Source organism: Camelina sativa, chromosome 4, assembly GCF_000633955.1.
Source record: "Camelina sativa cultivar DH55 chromosome 4, Cs, whole genome shotgun sequence".
In the NCBI taxonomy this organism is placed as follows: Eukaryota; Viridiplantae; Streptophyta; class Magnoliopsida; order Brassicales; family Brassicaceae; genus Camelina; species Camelina sativa.
The window spans coordinates 9,826,023-9,842,232 of record NC_025688.1 but is presented as its reverse complement, the minus strand read 5'-3'; the positions used below and the strand labels follow the sequence as shown (position 1 = coordinate 9,842,232).

Below are 16,210 nucleotides of genomic sequence, written 5' to 3'. Positions count from 1 at the left end.
TTTTTTTTTTTTTTTTTTTTTGTACAAACCGATGGTTCAATATCTTTTGGGCCCTATATTCCCAGTGAAAATCGAACCCAACACTTCCACCTGGAAGATTTTGCTACTGGCCCAATTGGTAAAACTTATAAAATTTTTAAGAAGAAATCATACTCTATTTTACTACATATATAATTTTCACATTGGTAAGAAGCAATTGTTTATCTGTTTTATTTATGTATTTGTATTTTCAAAGTATCTCACTGTCGTAATAAACAATATATTTGTATACTTTCATTTCGATTTCTTTTTTAACGAGTTGAGTTTGGAAAATGCACAAGCACTTTGTATAGATACAAAAAGGCACCGTGCAAAGTGCTTGTGCATTTTCCAAACTCAAACTAGTATGACAAACTGAACACATATTCTTATGCTCCTGTGGTTGGAAGTTTTTTGTATCTATACCTTAATGGTCGGAAGTTTTTTCACATATTTTTATTCCAAATATCTCAAACTAGTATGACAAACTGAACACATATTCTTATGCTCCTGTGGTTGGAAGTTTTTTGTATCTATACCTTAATGGTCGGAAGTTTTTTCACATATTTTTATTCCAAATATCTCAAACTAGTATGACAAACTGAACACATGTTCAATTTTTAATTTAGAGAAAAAATATAAACAAGAATCCGAAAATTATCACGATACATATCAAACCATTTGCACGAACAGTTCAATTTTGTTGAATTATTGACAATAAGAAATAACACGAAGGTAAATGGACTTTAATTGTCCTCTTCAGAGAAGAAACGGTTGAGAGAAGGCATAACTTGAGGTGGACGGGTCCTCAGATACTTGCGAAGATTGTGTTGTGCATATTTTTCTCCTTCTTCTTCATTTTCTAGAATTCCCATTTTTCTATGAGCTTTATTAATTCTGTCATTTTTTTATCAAAAAAAAACATTAGTACGTTAAAATATTGATTAAAAGTCTGTTAAAATAGTTATATAAGGCTATTAAAGTCTGCTAAAATAGTCTTAAATTAATTAAAATATTGATTAAAATTCTGTTAAATTAGTTATATAAGCTACTGTCGTGCACTAATAATAAGTACGTAGCTCAGTTGATTAACAAAAATAGTTTATTGTGAGACCAAAAGAAAAATGTTTATCCATTTTAGACCGTTGAATCAACTCTTTTGAATGACTATGTTAATTAGTAATTACGAATTTTTATAACATGCGTTAGGTTTTATCCTTTTTAAAAATATCAAGCAAAAGATATATTCATTTACATTAAAATTAATAATAATATTCATTTAACAAAAATAATAATGGTATAATTAGAATCTATTTGATGACGACTAACCTGCAGTCAGGGTTAAACAATGCGTTTCTTGTGAGTTGAAACACAACCATAGATGTCACAAATCCCATCGCTCCAAGAAGAGGGTAAACCTATTTTGTTTTTTTTTGGATTTCAGTTAAGATAAAAATTAATATAACCTTGTGTCAAACCAGAAATAAATATTTCATTTTTAATATTTTAAACAAGAATATTTATAAAATAGCATGTCCCAAAAGGTTGTTAAAATTGGATTTTTTTTTTTTTCAGAAGTATATCAGGGGATGCTGTTTTTTTTTTTAGTTCAGTTTTTAGATTTGGTTTTTTTTGTTTTAAAATCTTAATTGGTATATAAATGATTTTTTTGATATATATCTTTCAAAATCTATACAACACTCAAGACCTAAATAACAGACAAAAATATTAAAACCCTTTTAGTTAAATTTAAAAAAAAAAAAAAAACAATGGACAAAACAATCGGACTTAGTAGGCTCCTAGTACTACTAAGAGGGACCTAACCATTGAAAGACAACCTCTTGACCATTGAGACGGACGCAGCGTGGAGAGAAGACTCGTTGACGTGCGGAATTGGTATAGTGGGACGTATCCAGGGGTCGCTAAGCTTCAAGGAAATGGCAACAGAACTCTTTGTTGCTTCAGCCCTACAAGGAGAAGCCCTAGCTCTAAAAAGAGGTATCCTTTCGGCCACAGCAAGAGGTCACACAGATGTTTTAGTCAAATCAGACTAAGATTTTGGTGGACCTACTAAACACAGGAAAGACAGTAAATGAGCTTGCTGGTATCCTACATGATATCCGGTATGCTTTTGCTTCCTTCTCTTTGTGTTCGTTTAAGTTTATCCCTCGTTCGGCAAATGTTTTAGCCGACGAACTTTCAAAGAGTGCCCTCGCTACTCTGCCTGTAACCTCTCTAAGAGGCGAAACTCTGTCTTCCTAATTCTAATGCTTCAAGTGTTGACCCAAAAAAAAAAAAAAAGAGGGGCCTAACTATTTATGTCTAGTCTATTTGTTGACACGAATCATACGACCGACATCAATATCATTTCAAATTCCGATGCAAACATGCAAATTTATATATTTTCCTTACCTCAGGTCTCACCCAACGCCCCATTTCAGCTGATCCTTTCTTCTCTGTTGATAATAATCAATATGAACTTGTTTTACTGTCAACTTTGTGGATTTTTTTTCTTAATATATAGTTTGGTTATGTGTAAGAGATGAGAATCAATACATAGATGGTAGTATATATAGTGTAGAAGAGATTTGACATGCTATTAGAGAAGTCCATGCCCTCATCATTGAAATTTCAAAACCCACGGACTTGTTCCTGTGGGCTGATCATATTGCTAATTAGGCTTATTGGTTCAATTTCTAATATCAATTCTTGGTATGAAATAATTTTTATTTGAATTTAGTATGAAGTACTATATAGTATTTGCTATTTTATAAGTGAAACATATTTAATAAAAACATGTTGCACATTATTTTCTTCTTGTGCTAAGCTTTTTTAAATTAGAAGTAATAAATCTACTAAAAAAAACAGATAGAAGACAACATATTTAGGTTTGAAGATAATTAGAAAAACTAGTGAGATAATCTAAGCTTAGTGAACATATAATTGAACCTCATACTGTTGGTTTGCTTTCAAAATTGTGATATTTTACCACTATCGCAAATCTGTGGGTGGTTCAGCCTTGTCAAAATTTCTTATCTCTTCCTTTTCTTTTGTTTGACCGTTCATTTTATTCTAAATTTGACGAGGTCAATAATCATTCCAAAGTTTTGAGATGATATCAGCATAGACTTAAAAATAATAATTGGGGCGCGGTGATAATATCATTGAATTTTTCGGGTTAAGGACGTAAATTCGCTTTAATAAAACCAATACGATACTAGTTCGGAGCTGTTTTTCATATACTTGTTAGTAGTATATTTTCTCTGTTTCAAAATATAAAATGTTTTAATTAAAAGCAAACAGATTAAAAAATGTTTATTTTTAAAATGTTTAACCAATTAAAAATAATAATACATAATATAAAATATTAAATTAATCTAAAAATTACATAAAATATAAAAATATCCTATATTATGAACAAATTTTTTTTTTAAAACATCTTATACTATAAAATAAAAAAATTGAATATACATCTCTAATATTGCCTGTTAGAATTTAAATGGTAACAACAATAAGAATAAATAAATTATCTACTAAATTTATCTATTGATTAAATAGATTTTATTTACTATTCATCAAATATTATTTATAACATAGTGGTATATTTCAAAAAAATAAAATGGCAGCAGACCAACTCTAAACTAAACTGCTTCTAAATATAAATAAAATTGGTATGTGGAATCATCGGTCTTATTCTAAGAAGGACAAAATTGTTGACCTCAGTGACAAAAGTAGGGAAGGATCATGGGTGTTATATGACATCCACAAAATTATAAATTTTATCTCAGCTTTTATTAAAATAATTAATTGACATATCTCTAAGCAACTTGTCAGAGCCGTGCCCAGAGATTTAGAGGCCGTAGGCAAAAAAAAAAAAAAATTGTTTCATCTTTAAAATAATTTATGAAAATATAACACTTTTAATACTTAATAAACCAAAGGTATAAGATAATCTTTCATAGTATTGTGTTACTATCAACAACAAAAAATAGTTTGGTGATTATACGAATTTTAAATAAACTGTGGTATAAAAATGTGATATCTAATTAATATAAAAAAATATTAATATGCAGAGATCCTAACTTGTCGTTGTAATTATAGATTCTATGTATTGCAGTATTGCTCTATATTCACTATATTCCCTTATCACTACTTCACTAGTATAAATTTCCATAACCTTACTTTGATACATGCATGAACAAAAACTATTAACAATAATATGGCTTCTTAAACTTTCTACAAAATTAAAGGATGTAGGCGAGTGTTTCTTTTTTGACCATGTAGGCACGGCTCTGCAACCTGTTAACATCCCTCTAAAATTTTTGTTGACACCCCTTAAATAGATATAGCCCTCTACACCTCTTTGGTTCTTTCAAATTTTTTTTTCTATTTAGTTTTTTATATAACTTTAAAATATCTTATTATATAAATCTTGCTTTTCAATTTTAGTAACTCACCAGATCGTGACATGTTTTAGTTTTAACGATCATAAATCAAAGTTAAAAATTCATCAGATCGTGACATATGTCAGTTTTAACGATTAAATATCCAAGTTAGTAACTCATCAGATCGTGACATGTGTCAATTTTAACGGTCAAAAATCACATATCAAAGTTAGTAACTCATCAGATCGTGACACGTGTCAAATTTAACGATCATAAATCATAATTTTCAAACTTAATAAAACGATACATAGAATAATTATATTATTATATTAAAAAAAACTTTGTTAATCCTAAAAGGAAAAGAATTGTAAATATACCCCTCTATATAAGCAAAGAGATGATGACATATTTTTCACCAAACAAAATATTTTGACTAGTTTTGTTTTTTTTGGTAAATTTTTCTTCTTTGTTTTTTATTAACCTTTTGTTTGATACATCATTATTTTTGAACAAGTCTCGAAGGAAATTTGTTTGTTGTCTAATCTATTTCATAATGCATACTATGCAATCTTTGAATTTGAAGTGTTAACAAAGTTTTTTATGTATAATAACTAAGGTTTTTGAGATTAATAAAGTTCTCATGTTGTTATTATTATTTCTATTAATTAGCATAAAAAAAGATGAATACACAAATGCAAGATAACAACAGAGAATATATAACACTCTATCTACTAAACAGAAAGCGTTCTTATCGTCTAACGATAGTACGTCTTACAAGAAAATGGGCACCAAGAAATTTAAAAAAAAAAAAACAATGAGCTAATTAGAATAAATTTTCTCATAAAATAAAAAGGGGTTAAAGAAAATATACAGAAAATTATTAATTCTAAAAAATGTAAATACTCACTTCTATATAAACATAGATCGTCTCATATTATTCATCTAACAAAATAATTTATTCAAAAAATATTGCTTTCAACTTTGTTATATTGGTCTAACTTTTTTAATGGGAAGACAAAATTTCCTTATTTTTTTAAACTAAAATACGCTCCTACTTTCTATATTTTCAGTTTGGACTAGGTAAGATTAATATGTTGACCCAAAAAAAATGGAAGATTAATATATGCATCTTTTTTTTCTAATACTATATTTTAAAATTTATTGTAGTAGTTTTGGATTATTTAGTTTAATTTATATTTTTATCTTTGAAATATTTTGGGGGGAAAGCAAAAATGCTCCTTTTCTCATTTCCCTTTTTAAAAATGCCCTTGGGAAGCGTCCATTTTTAAGAGTACCCCATTTTTGTTGAAAAAGACAATTTTACCCTTAATGAAGTAAACCTAATTACACTACCTTCTCTTCTTCGCTGCCTCACTTCTCTTCTTCGCCGCCTCAATTTTCGTGTTCGTCGCCTCAGTTTTCGTGTTCGTCGCCTCACTTTATGTGTTTCGTGTTCGTCGGATCGTCCGATCGTCAGATCAAAATTGATTTCCTTTCGTGTTCGTCGGATCGTAAACTCTTTTCAGGTTTGTGGTTAAGATTTTCTTTTTCTTTGGTATATTCAAACTGAAAAATTGATTTTCGATCGAAAATTCAGATCGATAAATTTCTTTGATATGGATTTGGAATATGTAAACTCTTGCAAATTTCGTTTTTTGTTACCTCTTGTAAAACACTTTTTAAAAGCCCCTTGTTAAACAATTTTCGAAATCCAGATTCAGATCTATCTGACGCATTCAGATCGATAAGTGTGTTTGATATGGATTTGGAATTAGTAAAGTCTTGTAAATTTGGATTTTTGTTATCTCTTGTAAAACACTTTTTAAAAGCCCCTGTTAAATCATTTGAAATCAATTTTCAGATCAATCGTAGTTGAATTATGTTGATAAAGTGTGTTGATAAGACGAATTCAGATCGATAAAGTGTGTTTTTGAACTTTAAAAAACCCTTTTAAATCTCTTGTAAATCCGTTGAAAACTTTAATTAAGTGTGTTTCTTTAAACAAATGGCATCCAGTGATCTTGAAGCCCTTGTACTACCAAAAAGCATATATGATATGGGTTTTGAACCTATTGGTGGAGCAACCATATGTCAACATTCGGACTTATACCTAGTTGACAAGGTTAAAGGTGTATTAGGAAAAGAATCTTTCAAAAAGCTTCAAGATTCCTTCTTTGGGCCTTTCATCAAGCTTTCTGCCAGAGACATCAAATTTTCTGGGAAAATATTCCACTACTTGATGCAGAGAAGGCTGAAGACTACATGAAGTAACTTATGGTTTACCGTTGACATGCAACCTCTTCGGTTCAGCATGAGAGAGTTCTTTCTCACAACAGGTATTATAAAGTGTTTTGAATGGTTTTAAAAATGCTTTAAAACCCTTTACAAACCCTTTTAAAACTCTTTTAAAAGAGTTTAAAAGAGTTTTAAAAGTTTTAAAAGGGTTTTAAAACCATTTAAAAAGGTTTTGAATGGTTTTAAAAGGGGTTTTAAGAGGTTTGTAGGTTATACTTTGACAAGCGGTGTAAACCTTTTAAAACCCCTTTTAAAACCCTTTTAAACGTTTTTAAAGGCTTTTATACCCGGTTTAAATGTTTTAAAACCCTTTTAAAAAGGGTTTACAATGGTTTTAAAAAGGGTTTTAAAAGGGTTTTGAAGGTTTAAAAAGGTTTTTAAAAGAGTTTTAAAACCTTTTAAAAGGGTTTAAAACAGTTTTTTTTATCAATAACCTCGTATATTAGGCAAGTTTGAACAAACTAACATCATTGTTTTCTTAAACACATGGATTCAATGCAAACCTAGAGAACCAAGGAATAACGGAAAAGATCCAGTTAGTGAACCATATTATTGGGCGGTGAGAGGAGACTACACTTTATCTCAGCTTCAAAATCGACTTTTTTAAAAACAAGACAAGGATGAAGAAACTTTGGGTGATCAAGAAAAGGAATGCCTCGCTGCAGTGGTGTTAACAGAAGGTATTTTGATGACACCTTATTCTTTAGAGAAGATACCACTGTCTCGGCTTAAGCATGCATCAGATTTCGAGATGTAGGAAGCATATAACATCCTTGCTTCATGCATTCAGAAATTGGGTATTGCTTCTTGGGGAAAAGGTCAGTATAGTGTCAAGGGATTTCCCTTGGCATTAACAATATGGGCTTTGACTGCTGTACCAATTTTTGGTTCTACCTTTGGGAAAAGGAGTGATTTTTCTAAAACATTGTATCCGCTGTTTCTCAACTGGCACTCAAGTCGAGCTCCATGGTTTAACGAAATTGTTGATGTTATTAAGACAACAACTTGTGTAAGTTTTGAATTCTATTAAAAGTGTAGTTTTGTTATTCATTGGTTATCTTATTTGATGAGTTTTGTTTTGATGGATTTTGATTATTTTTGTAGGTTGAAGTCAAAACAACAATTGGAGATCCACAAGAATATAAGCATTTTGGTTGATGAAGATGACAATGATTTTGAAGAAGTAATTGGCTTGGTTATGAAAGACTATAGATTAAAGAAAGAAGAATTGTCTTGTAGATTAGTTGATATTTACAATGCCATGGGAGAGTTGGGTGACAAAATGGGGGAAAAATTGCCAGTCTCTGAGAAACATGAGAAAATGGAGAAAAAATTGTCAAATTCTGACAAACTTGACATAATCCTCTTCATGTTAGAAGACTTCAATAAAAGACTAGAAGCCATTGAAGAACCTGTCAAAACCACAACAGAGAAAGATAAGGATAAAGGATTAAAATTCCAAGATCACACCTTTTCCCATACATTGGACACTAAACTCTTTAACTGAGCTCCTTTTTTTTTTTTTTTTCGCTTTGCAGTCTCACAAAGATGAAGATGGACAGAATAGAAATGAAGAGGTTAGAAATGAAGAGGTCAATATCTATTTTGTAAATGGCTGTATAAAAGCTTTAATTAGTCTTTGTTAAGACTTTAAAAGGGTTTTAAAAGGTTTTCAATGGTTTTACAATCTGTTTTAAAAGGGTTTTTAAAAGGTTTTACAAGGTGTTTTAAAAGTTTTACAATGTTTTTAAAAACTGGTTTCAAATGTGACCAAAACCTTTTAAAATCCTTTTAAAACAGATTGTAAAACTTTTTTAAATGATGTTGTTCTATGGTCTTTTGTTTTGTTGCAGGCTGGCAAACAAAATGTTGATGGAGATATTGCTAGAGAAGATGTCGAAGAAAGCCCGTCTGTAGATTCTGTCCGTCCGTCAAACACACAAGATGGGAGCTACGCTGGAGACGATGAAAACACCCAAAAAACTGGTGGTGATGATGGTAATTACTTTGAAGAAACACCAAAGGTACATTGATTTAGTATTTTTATAAGTTTCCAAATACCCTTTTAAAAGCCTGTTGTAAACCAAACCACAATTGTTATCATCTTCGAAGGATAAATCTCCTTCTCCACGCCCTTCTACACCAAAATTTGATCTTCTTTCTCAAGAAGATCAGGATAGTGGAAAAGACAAAAGCATGGGTAAAGAGAAGGGAGCAAGCAATAAGAAGAAAGTTTTGAGAGAGAGAGAACAGGTAAATCATTAATTTTTTATATAGTTGTTATGAGTATTTTAAAAGATTTCATCTTGTATCTCATTAGGTTTAAATCATGTAAACATTGTTTTCTTCAAAAACTTTTTGAACTGCAGAAAAATAAGCGTAAACCAAGTGACAATCCTGATGCTGATGTTCAAGCTAGAGAAGGGTATGTATCTAACTTAATAATTTCTATGAGTTATTTAAATTGTTTTCCAGTGTATCGATATAAAGTGAGATATTTTTGTGTTTTGTACCGCCACAGAAAAAGAAGAGAAAATCTGATGATGTTGGTGGTGTGCAAAGAAAAAGTGAACGAAATACAGTTCCTTTTATTCACACTCAACCGCCTTACACGGCTGAGAAGAAGAAGCACCCAATTTTTTTATCCTTTTTCCAAAGTTGATAATACCCGGTTAGAAATATTTACTGAATGGAAGAATTCAAGGATTTTAGTTTCTAGCAACAAAAGTAAAGGTTCAATTACTCTTTTATAGACGTTTTAAAAGATGTATTCATGGTTTTGTAAGTATTCATGGTTTTGTAAGTATTCATGGTTATTCTGTTTATTTTTGGATGTAGGCAACTAACAATTCTGGGTAACAAAGTTGATGCTAGGTGGTTCACAACACTAGACACTCCAGGGAAGTCGTTAACAACAATGGTATGATTACAAATCATAAGGTTTTAAAGGTTTTACAAGAGTTTTAAAAAGTTTTACAAGAGGTTTAAAAGTGTTTTAAAAGGATTTAAAATATGTTTTTTAAGCGTTTTCAAAGTTTTACAATGTGTTTAAACTGGTTTTTCAAGTCGTTAACAACAAGGGTTTTTTAAATTTGTAAACTCTTTTAAATTTCAAATTAAGTTCTAACCCGGTTTTTATTGTTGTTTAGCATGTTGATACAGTTGTGAAGATATTAAGAAAAAGAGTAGAAAGTCATCCGGAGTTCTATAAAAGCAAAGAATGGACGGTGGCAGGAGTATCTTTTTTGAGAGGGATTGATGAAAATTAATCCATATTCATTGACGACAAAGATGAATATGAGTTCCCTGAAGAAAGATTCAGTCAACTCTTCAAGGAAGCACCTACAAACAAAATATTGGCACCAATGATGGTTAAGGAAAAGCTTTGGATGCCATTGATGATCAATTTGTAGAAGAGGGTGTTGACTATCTATGATTTAGCCAAGTCTTTCTACAGTAACAAAATTAAAGACAAACAGGTGGGTGCATATGCTGTTGCAATGCCGTATATTGCCCAGAAGAAATTTGGGATGAAAAATGATACAGAGAAATCTCCATTCATAATCAATATCATGAATTGCATACCTCAGGTAAATACTGTTGAGCTTGTTTTCTAGTTTTGTGATATGTTCTCTGTAAATATTGTGGACTCTTTACTTTGTTTTTTCTTGATAGGTTGCTAAGATTGAAGATAGTGGTGTCTTCATGCTAAAGACAATGGAGTGTTTAGCTATGAGCATTCCGACATATGACAATCTTACAAATGAGTCAATTGGTGATTTACGGCAGAAAATGGCGGTTGACATCTTTGCAGGTCAGTGTAGGTTTTTACATGGTTATTTAAACTGGTTTTAAATGGGTTTACAAGAGTTTAAAAATAGTTAAATGGTTGGTATTGCAATGTATTTTAATAGGTTCTAACATTAATTATATTATCTTTACAGAATTAGCAAATACCTAGGATATGGAAGTTTGCATCTTGCTGGTATATAAACGTGATTGGAGGAATGAAGCTTTAGCTTATTGCATCAAGAACAATAATGAATGGCAAAGATATTTCAATGTATAGTTTACAAGTAGATTTAAGATTTTTGTGTTTTTACTGTGACACTATTCTAGAAAAATGTTAATTTACTCCCTTCAGATTATTAAATAAAAACGTTGTTTATACTTTTCGAATCCTTTTAAAAACCTTTTAAAAACCACTTGTAAATCCTATAAAAATTAAAACTACCAAAACTAAAGACTTTTAAACCTTTTAAAATCTGTTTTAAAACGTGTGTAAAACTTTTTAAATGGTGTTAATACTATAAAACGTAATTTATATTTTAAAAGGTTTTATAATATTTTTTTATTATAAGGGTGAAAGCCCTAGGCCTAGGCCCAATTGTAAAAATATAACCCCTTGTATCATATTTCCTAAAAAGTCACATGTTCGTCTTCCAAAAAGTACAATTTTTCGTCTGGGAGGTTTGAAATCGCGAAATTCACTCAAAACTGTATTTTCTTAAATTGGGTTCTTGATTTCGTCAGATTGCAGACACAAAGTCGTCGGATTCAAACTAGGAGTTGGCTGATTGGGTACTCGAGGACTTCAAATTGCCATTTTCTTTGTCGAATTACAGACTCTTCTTCTCCCTCGTTTTTCCTCTCAGTCCTCTCTTCAAATTCGTCGTCTCTTCTTCTCCCATCTGTAAGTTTGGTTGGGAACTTAATTTTGACTTCAATTTCTATTCCAATTTGAATTTTTACGATATTTTGGTGAATTCAGAATTCGAAGGTTGAAAATTTATCAATGTCTTTAAAAAGTTTTATATTGGTTTTAAAATAGGATTTATAAAAGGATTTTAAAAGAATGTGAAAGGGTTTTAAAAATGATCTTGGGTGCATGGCATGAATATGTTCTTCTCTATAAACAATATTGACAGATTTTGCGATATGAGTATTTTTGAAGATTCTGCAAAGAAACTGTTCTTCCCAAAAGGATTAATCACGCCAGGCACAGAGGGAGATACATTAGAGAGAGTAACTAAATATTCTTCTGAGAAAGCTGTTTTGGCAACTGTAAAGAAAGCATTAACAAAAAATGAGTTCAAGAAGTTAGAGGAGTTTTTCTTGGGTCCAATTATAGAATTTGTTAATCGGAAAGAAATCAACTTCTCGAGTCAACTGGTCCACCACTTACTACAGAGGAGGATTTTGTCTGTGAAAAACGAGCTCTAGTTTGCATTTGATGATCAACCTATGCGATTTTCACAAAGGAAATTCGTCATTACAACAGGCCTTACGGTAGGTATTGTTACATTGAAAAAAGATTTGTGGATGAATAATAAAATGTCCTGCAAAGATCTTCGTCGTACTTTGGAATTTAAAGGAAAAGACATGAAACCTGATGAAAGAATTCGATTAGGTGCTTTGTTACTAGTAGAGGGAATATTGATAGCACAAAATCCAGTAGTTCGAATTCCCTTAAAGAATTTGGAGAGAGCCAATAGTTTTGAGAATTTCTGCAAGTATCCTTGGGGTGAAATTGCTTACGAATCATTAGTGATAGGCCTGAAACAAATGACTCTGGGATCGTTGGCAAAGATACAATATTGTATGACTGGCTTTCCATTTGCAATCCAAATCTGGGCGTTATCTTTAGTTCGCCAGTTAGAGGAACAATTTGGTGTTAGGGAAAGCATTTCAAGCCAAAATCAACATCTTCCGCTGATCTTGCAATGACAAATGACAAAATCCCCACAACTCAATGAAATAAAATTTGTTCTTGAGGCTGGCAAGGTACTAATACTTCTCTAGAAATATATTTTTTGTTTTCCAATAGTTTTAAAACACATTGTAAAACCTTTAAAATAGTGTTATTAATGTAATTTTGATTTACAATGTGTTTAAACTGGTTTACAAGACTTTACAACGGATTTACAAGGAATTTTGAGAATTATAAAAGAGTTTTAAAAGGTTTTACAATATCTGTATAAGACTTTTGATATATAATATGAATCGATTTATCTTTGCAGGTTGAAGTGAAAACAATTGTTTGTGATCCCGATGAATATAGCCATTTGGTTATGCCACCGAATGATGAAGACAAGGATTTTGATGAAGTTGTTAAACTTGTAATCCAAGGCTATAGGATGACTAAGGAGGAATGGATTCAAGGATGGATTCAAGTTGAAAAAGGAGAACAAAATCAAAACAAGCGTGTGAGAGAAGCTGGTGGGTCATCCTGGAATCAAACTAACAAAAAAAAAAGAATATCTTGTTGTGGAAAAATTGACATGATTTTAAAAACATGTCAACTTATTCACAAAAGAATAGTGAGACTGGAGAATCATGTGGAGATCACTACTGCTGCTGCAACACCACAGTTGGAATCAAGGGCATTTGAAGAAGAGGACGTACCAGCCTCTGCAACTGCCTTTCAAGAAGAGGAAGTACCAGCCTCTGCAACTGCTTTTCAAGAAGAGGAAGTACGAGCCTCTGCCACCGATTTTGAAGAAGAGGACGTAAGAGCTTCTCCAAGTGAATTTGTAAGTAAAAAAAAAACTTAATTCCTTTTAAAATCATTTTAAAAGTGTTTTAAAGAGTTTTTAACAAAATCATATAAAATCGTTTTACAAGTGTTAACAATGGTTTTAAAAGGGTTTTCAATGGTTTTAAATGGTTTGAAAAAAAAAACTTAATTCCTTTTAAAATCATTTTAAAAGTGTTTAAACGAGTTTTTAACAAAATCATGTAATTGTTTTTAAAGGTTTTGCTAGTGTTTTAAATAGTATTAAACAAAATTTACAACATTTCATGGTACCTAAAGAAGAGAATCAAGATTATCAACATGAGAAACAAACTGACTTGAGAGGGGATACTAATGAAAATACCCAGGATACTAATGAAAATGATCCACAAGAGGAGGATATGAATAATGATAAGGTATGTGTTACTTGAATATGATCGACTGATTTTAAAAACCTTGTAAAAACATATTTGAAAATAATTTACATATGGTTAATGAAAATATAATTATTTATGCAGGAAGAAAAGCCTAATAGTGCTGATGATGTAGACTCAAGTCAACAAGAAGCGTACATTGTTATATCGGATGACGAAGAGTGTATTAATATTTCAAATACTGATATAGACCCAAGCCAAGAAGAAGCTCCCACTCAACTAGAAGACCCAAGCCAACAAGAAGTTCCCACTCAACAAGAAGACCCAGGCCAACAAGAAGCTCCCACTCAACAAGAAGACCCAAGCCAACAAGAAGCTCCCACTCAACAAGAACACACCAGCCAATAAATGAGCATTTGTAAGTTGTTGAATTCTTTATTATAGATGATTTGCTTTTTCGAAAATGACATATAATATTTTTTTCTTATGTTTGTATTAGTGCAAACACCTTCTACGCAGGAGAACACTATAAGTGACGAATAAATGAAACAAATCGAGGCAGTTATAAGTCGTTGGACTATACTCGGGGACATCAAATATATGCTTTCGTCAATGGATGAAGTAAGTTTGAAAAATCATATACTTGTTATCATAGGCATTAATACTAACAAAATTTGGATGTTATACATTGTAGTATCTTTGGCCAGGGAATAAGTGGAAAAAAGTTGTTCTCATGGATTTGGAAACTAAAGAAGATGTAAGTAAAGTAGCAAGGAAGGCAATGTTAATTCTTCATCCTGACAAAATTCCTAAAGATGTTACTCCACAACTGAGATACCTCGGTACCCAAATGCTTTCAACATTAAAGGTTAGTGAACCTCGACTTTTGTTAGATTTAATGCACATTTTACTGTTATTTAATATTAACTTAAATTTTTCTTTTCTTGTGCAGGAGTATAGGGACAAATACTTCAAGAAAAATCCATAATTTGCAGAGTTAGCAAAAATCTAGGTTATGGAAGTTTGCATCTTGATGGTATATAACGCATCAAGAAGAATAATAAATGGCAAAATATTTCAATGTTTAGTTTGCAAGTAGATTTTAAAAATTTGTCTTTTTTAATGTTAAGTTACTTCTGTTCGCTTGTAAAACCTTTTAAATGGTGTTAATCCTATAAACCGTTTGGTTTTACAAGAGTATATATGATTTACAAGAGTATATATGGTTTTTATAAAGTTTTAAAAGGTTTTACAAGTTTATAATGATATAAAACAGTACAACTAGCTCTTTAAAAAGGCTTTACAAGTTGTATATAATGTTTTAAAATAGTAAAATTGCTTTTTTAAATGGCTTTATAAGTTGTTTATAATGTTTTAAAAGAGTATATATGGTTTTTAGAAAGCTTTAAAAGGTTTTACAAGTTGTTTATAATGATATAAAACAGTACGACTTGCTTTTTTTAAAGGCTTTACAAGTTGTTTATAATGTTTTAAAACAGTAAATCTGGAAAAAAAATTGTTTGAAAATGGAGTTTACAACATAACATACTGAAATATTTTATTAAATAGAACAAATACAAGTTGAATTATTCAAGATTTGAAAAATAGATTTGAACTATTTACGATCATATTTTAGTTTGCTCTCCTAGCGTATTGGTTTGTCATCTCTCTTGCCATCTCTTCAAACCCTGCCCTATCGGTTTTGTAGAGGTTGGCAAGATTTTTATCGACCTGGTCCTCATCATCAAGCTCTGGTTCAATCAATTTCTCCACTATTGCCTTGAAAAGCCAAATAATCGGCATGGAATGCCAATATGTGGACTTCAACACTCTTAGGTATATAGCACCTCTTTCTGATATGTTTGGGTGGAAAATTTTTGTTTTGAAACAAACCTGCATTATTAAGAAATTATATTTAAAAAACTATTGAGTGGCTGCAAAAAGAGGAGTCCTAATACACATGCTTGCTAAATAAAAGGGAGTATAATCAAAACAAATACCTTTGGGGGAATATTTGGGTAATCACACGGAAAGTGAATACTCATTTTAAACACTCCCCCTTCATATGGGGTGTTCACCTGTCCGATTAAAGTAGCCTCCAACTTGAAAATGCTGTCATCAATAATTACTAACAAAAAGGCAAAGACACTCAATCTCTTTTATCCTTAACAGTAAAACAAAACTAATCTGAAGATGTAAGCGTTTACCTGCTGTGACGTTTGTCGAATGATCCTTGTTCAAAGATTTCAAGGCATGCCTTAGATGGGTTGAAGAAAATTGTGACATTTCTGACGGATTGAAGGAAAAAGGTAATAGGAATTGAGGAGTCTGAGAGATGATTTTTACGCTTTCGTGAGACAAAGGTTTGATGTGTAAGTCAAGAGCAAAAAGTATTTATAATACGCGAAGCGTCGCTTTGGTTTACAAAAAGTACCCCTTCAACGCGTAATAATAACTGAAGTGGTACTTTTCGTAAACGAAAGCGACACTTCGCGTATTAGCCCTTCAAACAATTACGGTTTTAAGAGCCTCTTGACTGTTTATCTCCGTCAAAGCATAAATCTTACCCCTTCAATTCTTACCCCTTCGCTGTTTCGAAAGCGACTCTTCGCGTAATACCCCTT

The 16,210-nt window shown here is 31.2% G+C and overlaps 2 protein-coding genes across 5 annotated transcripts; both read right to left on the bottom strand.

Annotated features, from left to right (window-relative positions):
* Window positions 563-2,576, bottom strand: LOC104780196. Of its 4 annotated transcripts, none has more exons than XM_019244591.1 (4): window positions 2,431-2,567; window positions 1,843-2,088; window positions 1,348-1,436; window positions 563-915 (listed from the first exon to the last, which is right to left on the bottom strand). In XM_019244591.1, the coding sequence occupies exons 2-4, from the start codon at window positions 1,843-1,845 to the stop codon at window positions 765-767; spliced, it is 243 nt and encodes an 80-aa protein (XP_019100136.1). In that variant the 5' UTR covers window positions 1,846-2,088; window positions 2,431-2,567; the 3' UTR covers window positions 563-764. The 4 variants fall into 4 exon arrangements, with proteins under 4 accessions (XP_019100136.1, XP_019100138.1, XP_019100137.1 ...); XM_019244593.1 differs by having other exon boundaries at window positions 1,857-2,088; XM_019244592.1 differs by having other exon boundaries at window positions 1,843-2,085.
* LOC104783717 (ubiquitin-conjugating enzyme E2-17 kDa-like) lies at window positions 15,219-15,872 on the bottom strand. The gene is made up of 3 exons (XM_010508837.1): window positions 15,794-15,872; window positions 15,587-15,714; window positions 15,219-15,479 (listed from the first exon to the last, which is right to left on the bottom strand). The coding sequence occupies exons 1-3, from the start codon at window positions 15,870-15,872 to the stop codon at window positions 15,219-15,221; spliced, it is 468 nt and encodes a 155-aa protein (XP_010507139.1).

What these genes read in the sequence shown, in the direction of transcription:
- LOC104780196 (XM_010504692.2), bottom strand. Translation starts at nt 2,454, where the DNA reads ATGGGGCGTTGGGTGAGACCTGAG. An exon ending in GGCGTTGGGTGAGACCTGAG is followed by an intron (nt 1,437 to 2,430) that starts GTAAGGAAAATA and finishes AAAACAAAATAG; the next exon opens with GTTTACCCTCTTCTTGGAGC. An exon ending in TTGTTTAACCCTGACTGCAG is followed by an intron (nt 916 to 1,347) that starts GTTAGTCGTCAT and finishes AAAAAATGACAG; the next exon opens with AATTAATAAAGCTCATAGAA.
- LOC104783717 (XM_010508837.1), bottom strand. Translation starts at nt 15,872, where the DNA reads ATGTCACAATTTTCTTCAACCCATCTAAGGCATGCCTTGAAATCTTTG. An exon ending in TTCGACAAACGTCACAGCAG is followed by an intron (nt 15,715 to 15,793) that starts GTAAACGCTTAC and finishes CCTTTTTGTTAG; the next exon opens with TAATTATTGATGACAGCATT. An exon ending in ACCCAAATATTCCCCCAAAG is followed by an intron (nt 15,480 to 15,586) that starts GTATTTGTTTTG and finishes TTAATAATGCAG; the next exon opens with GTTTGTTTCAAAACAAAAAT.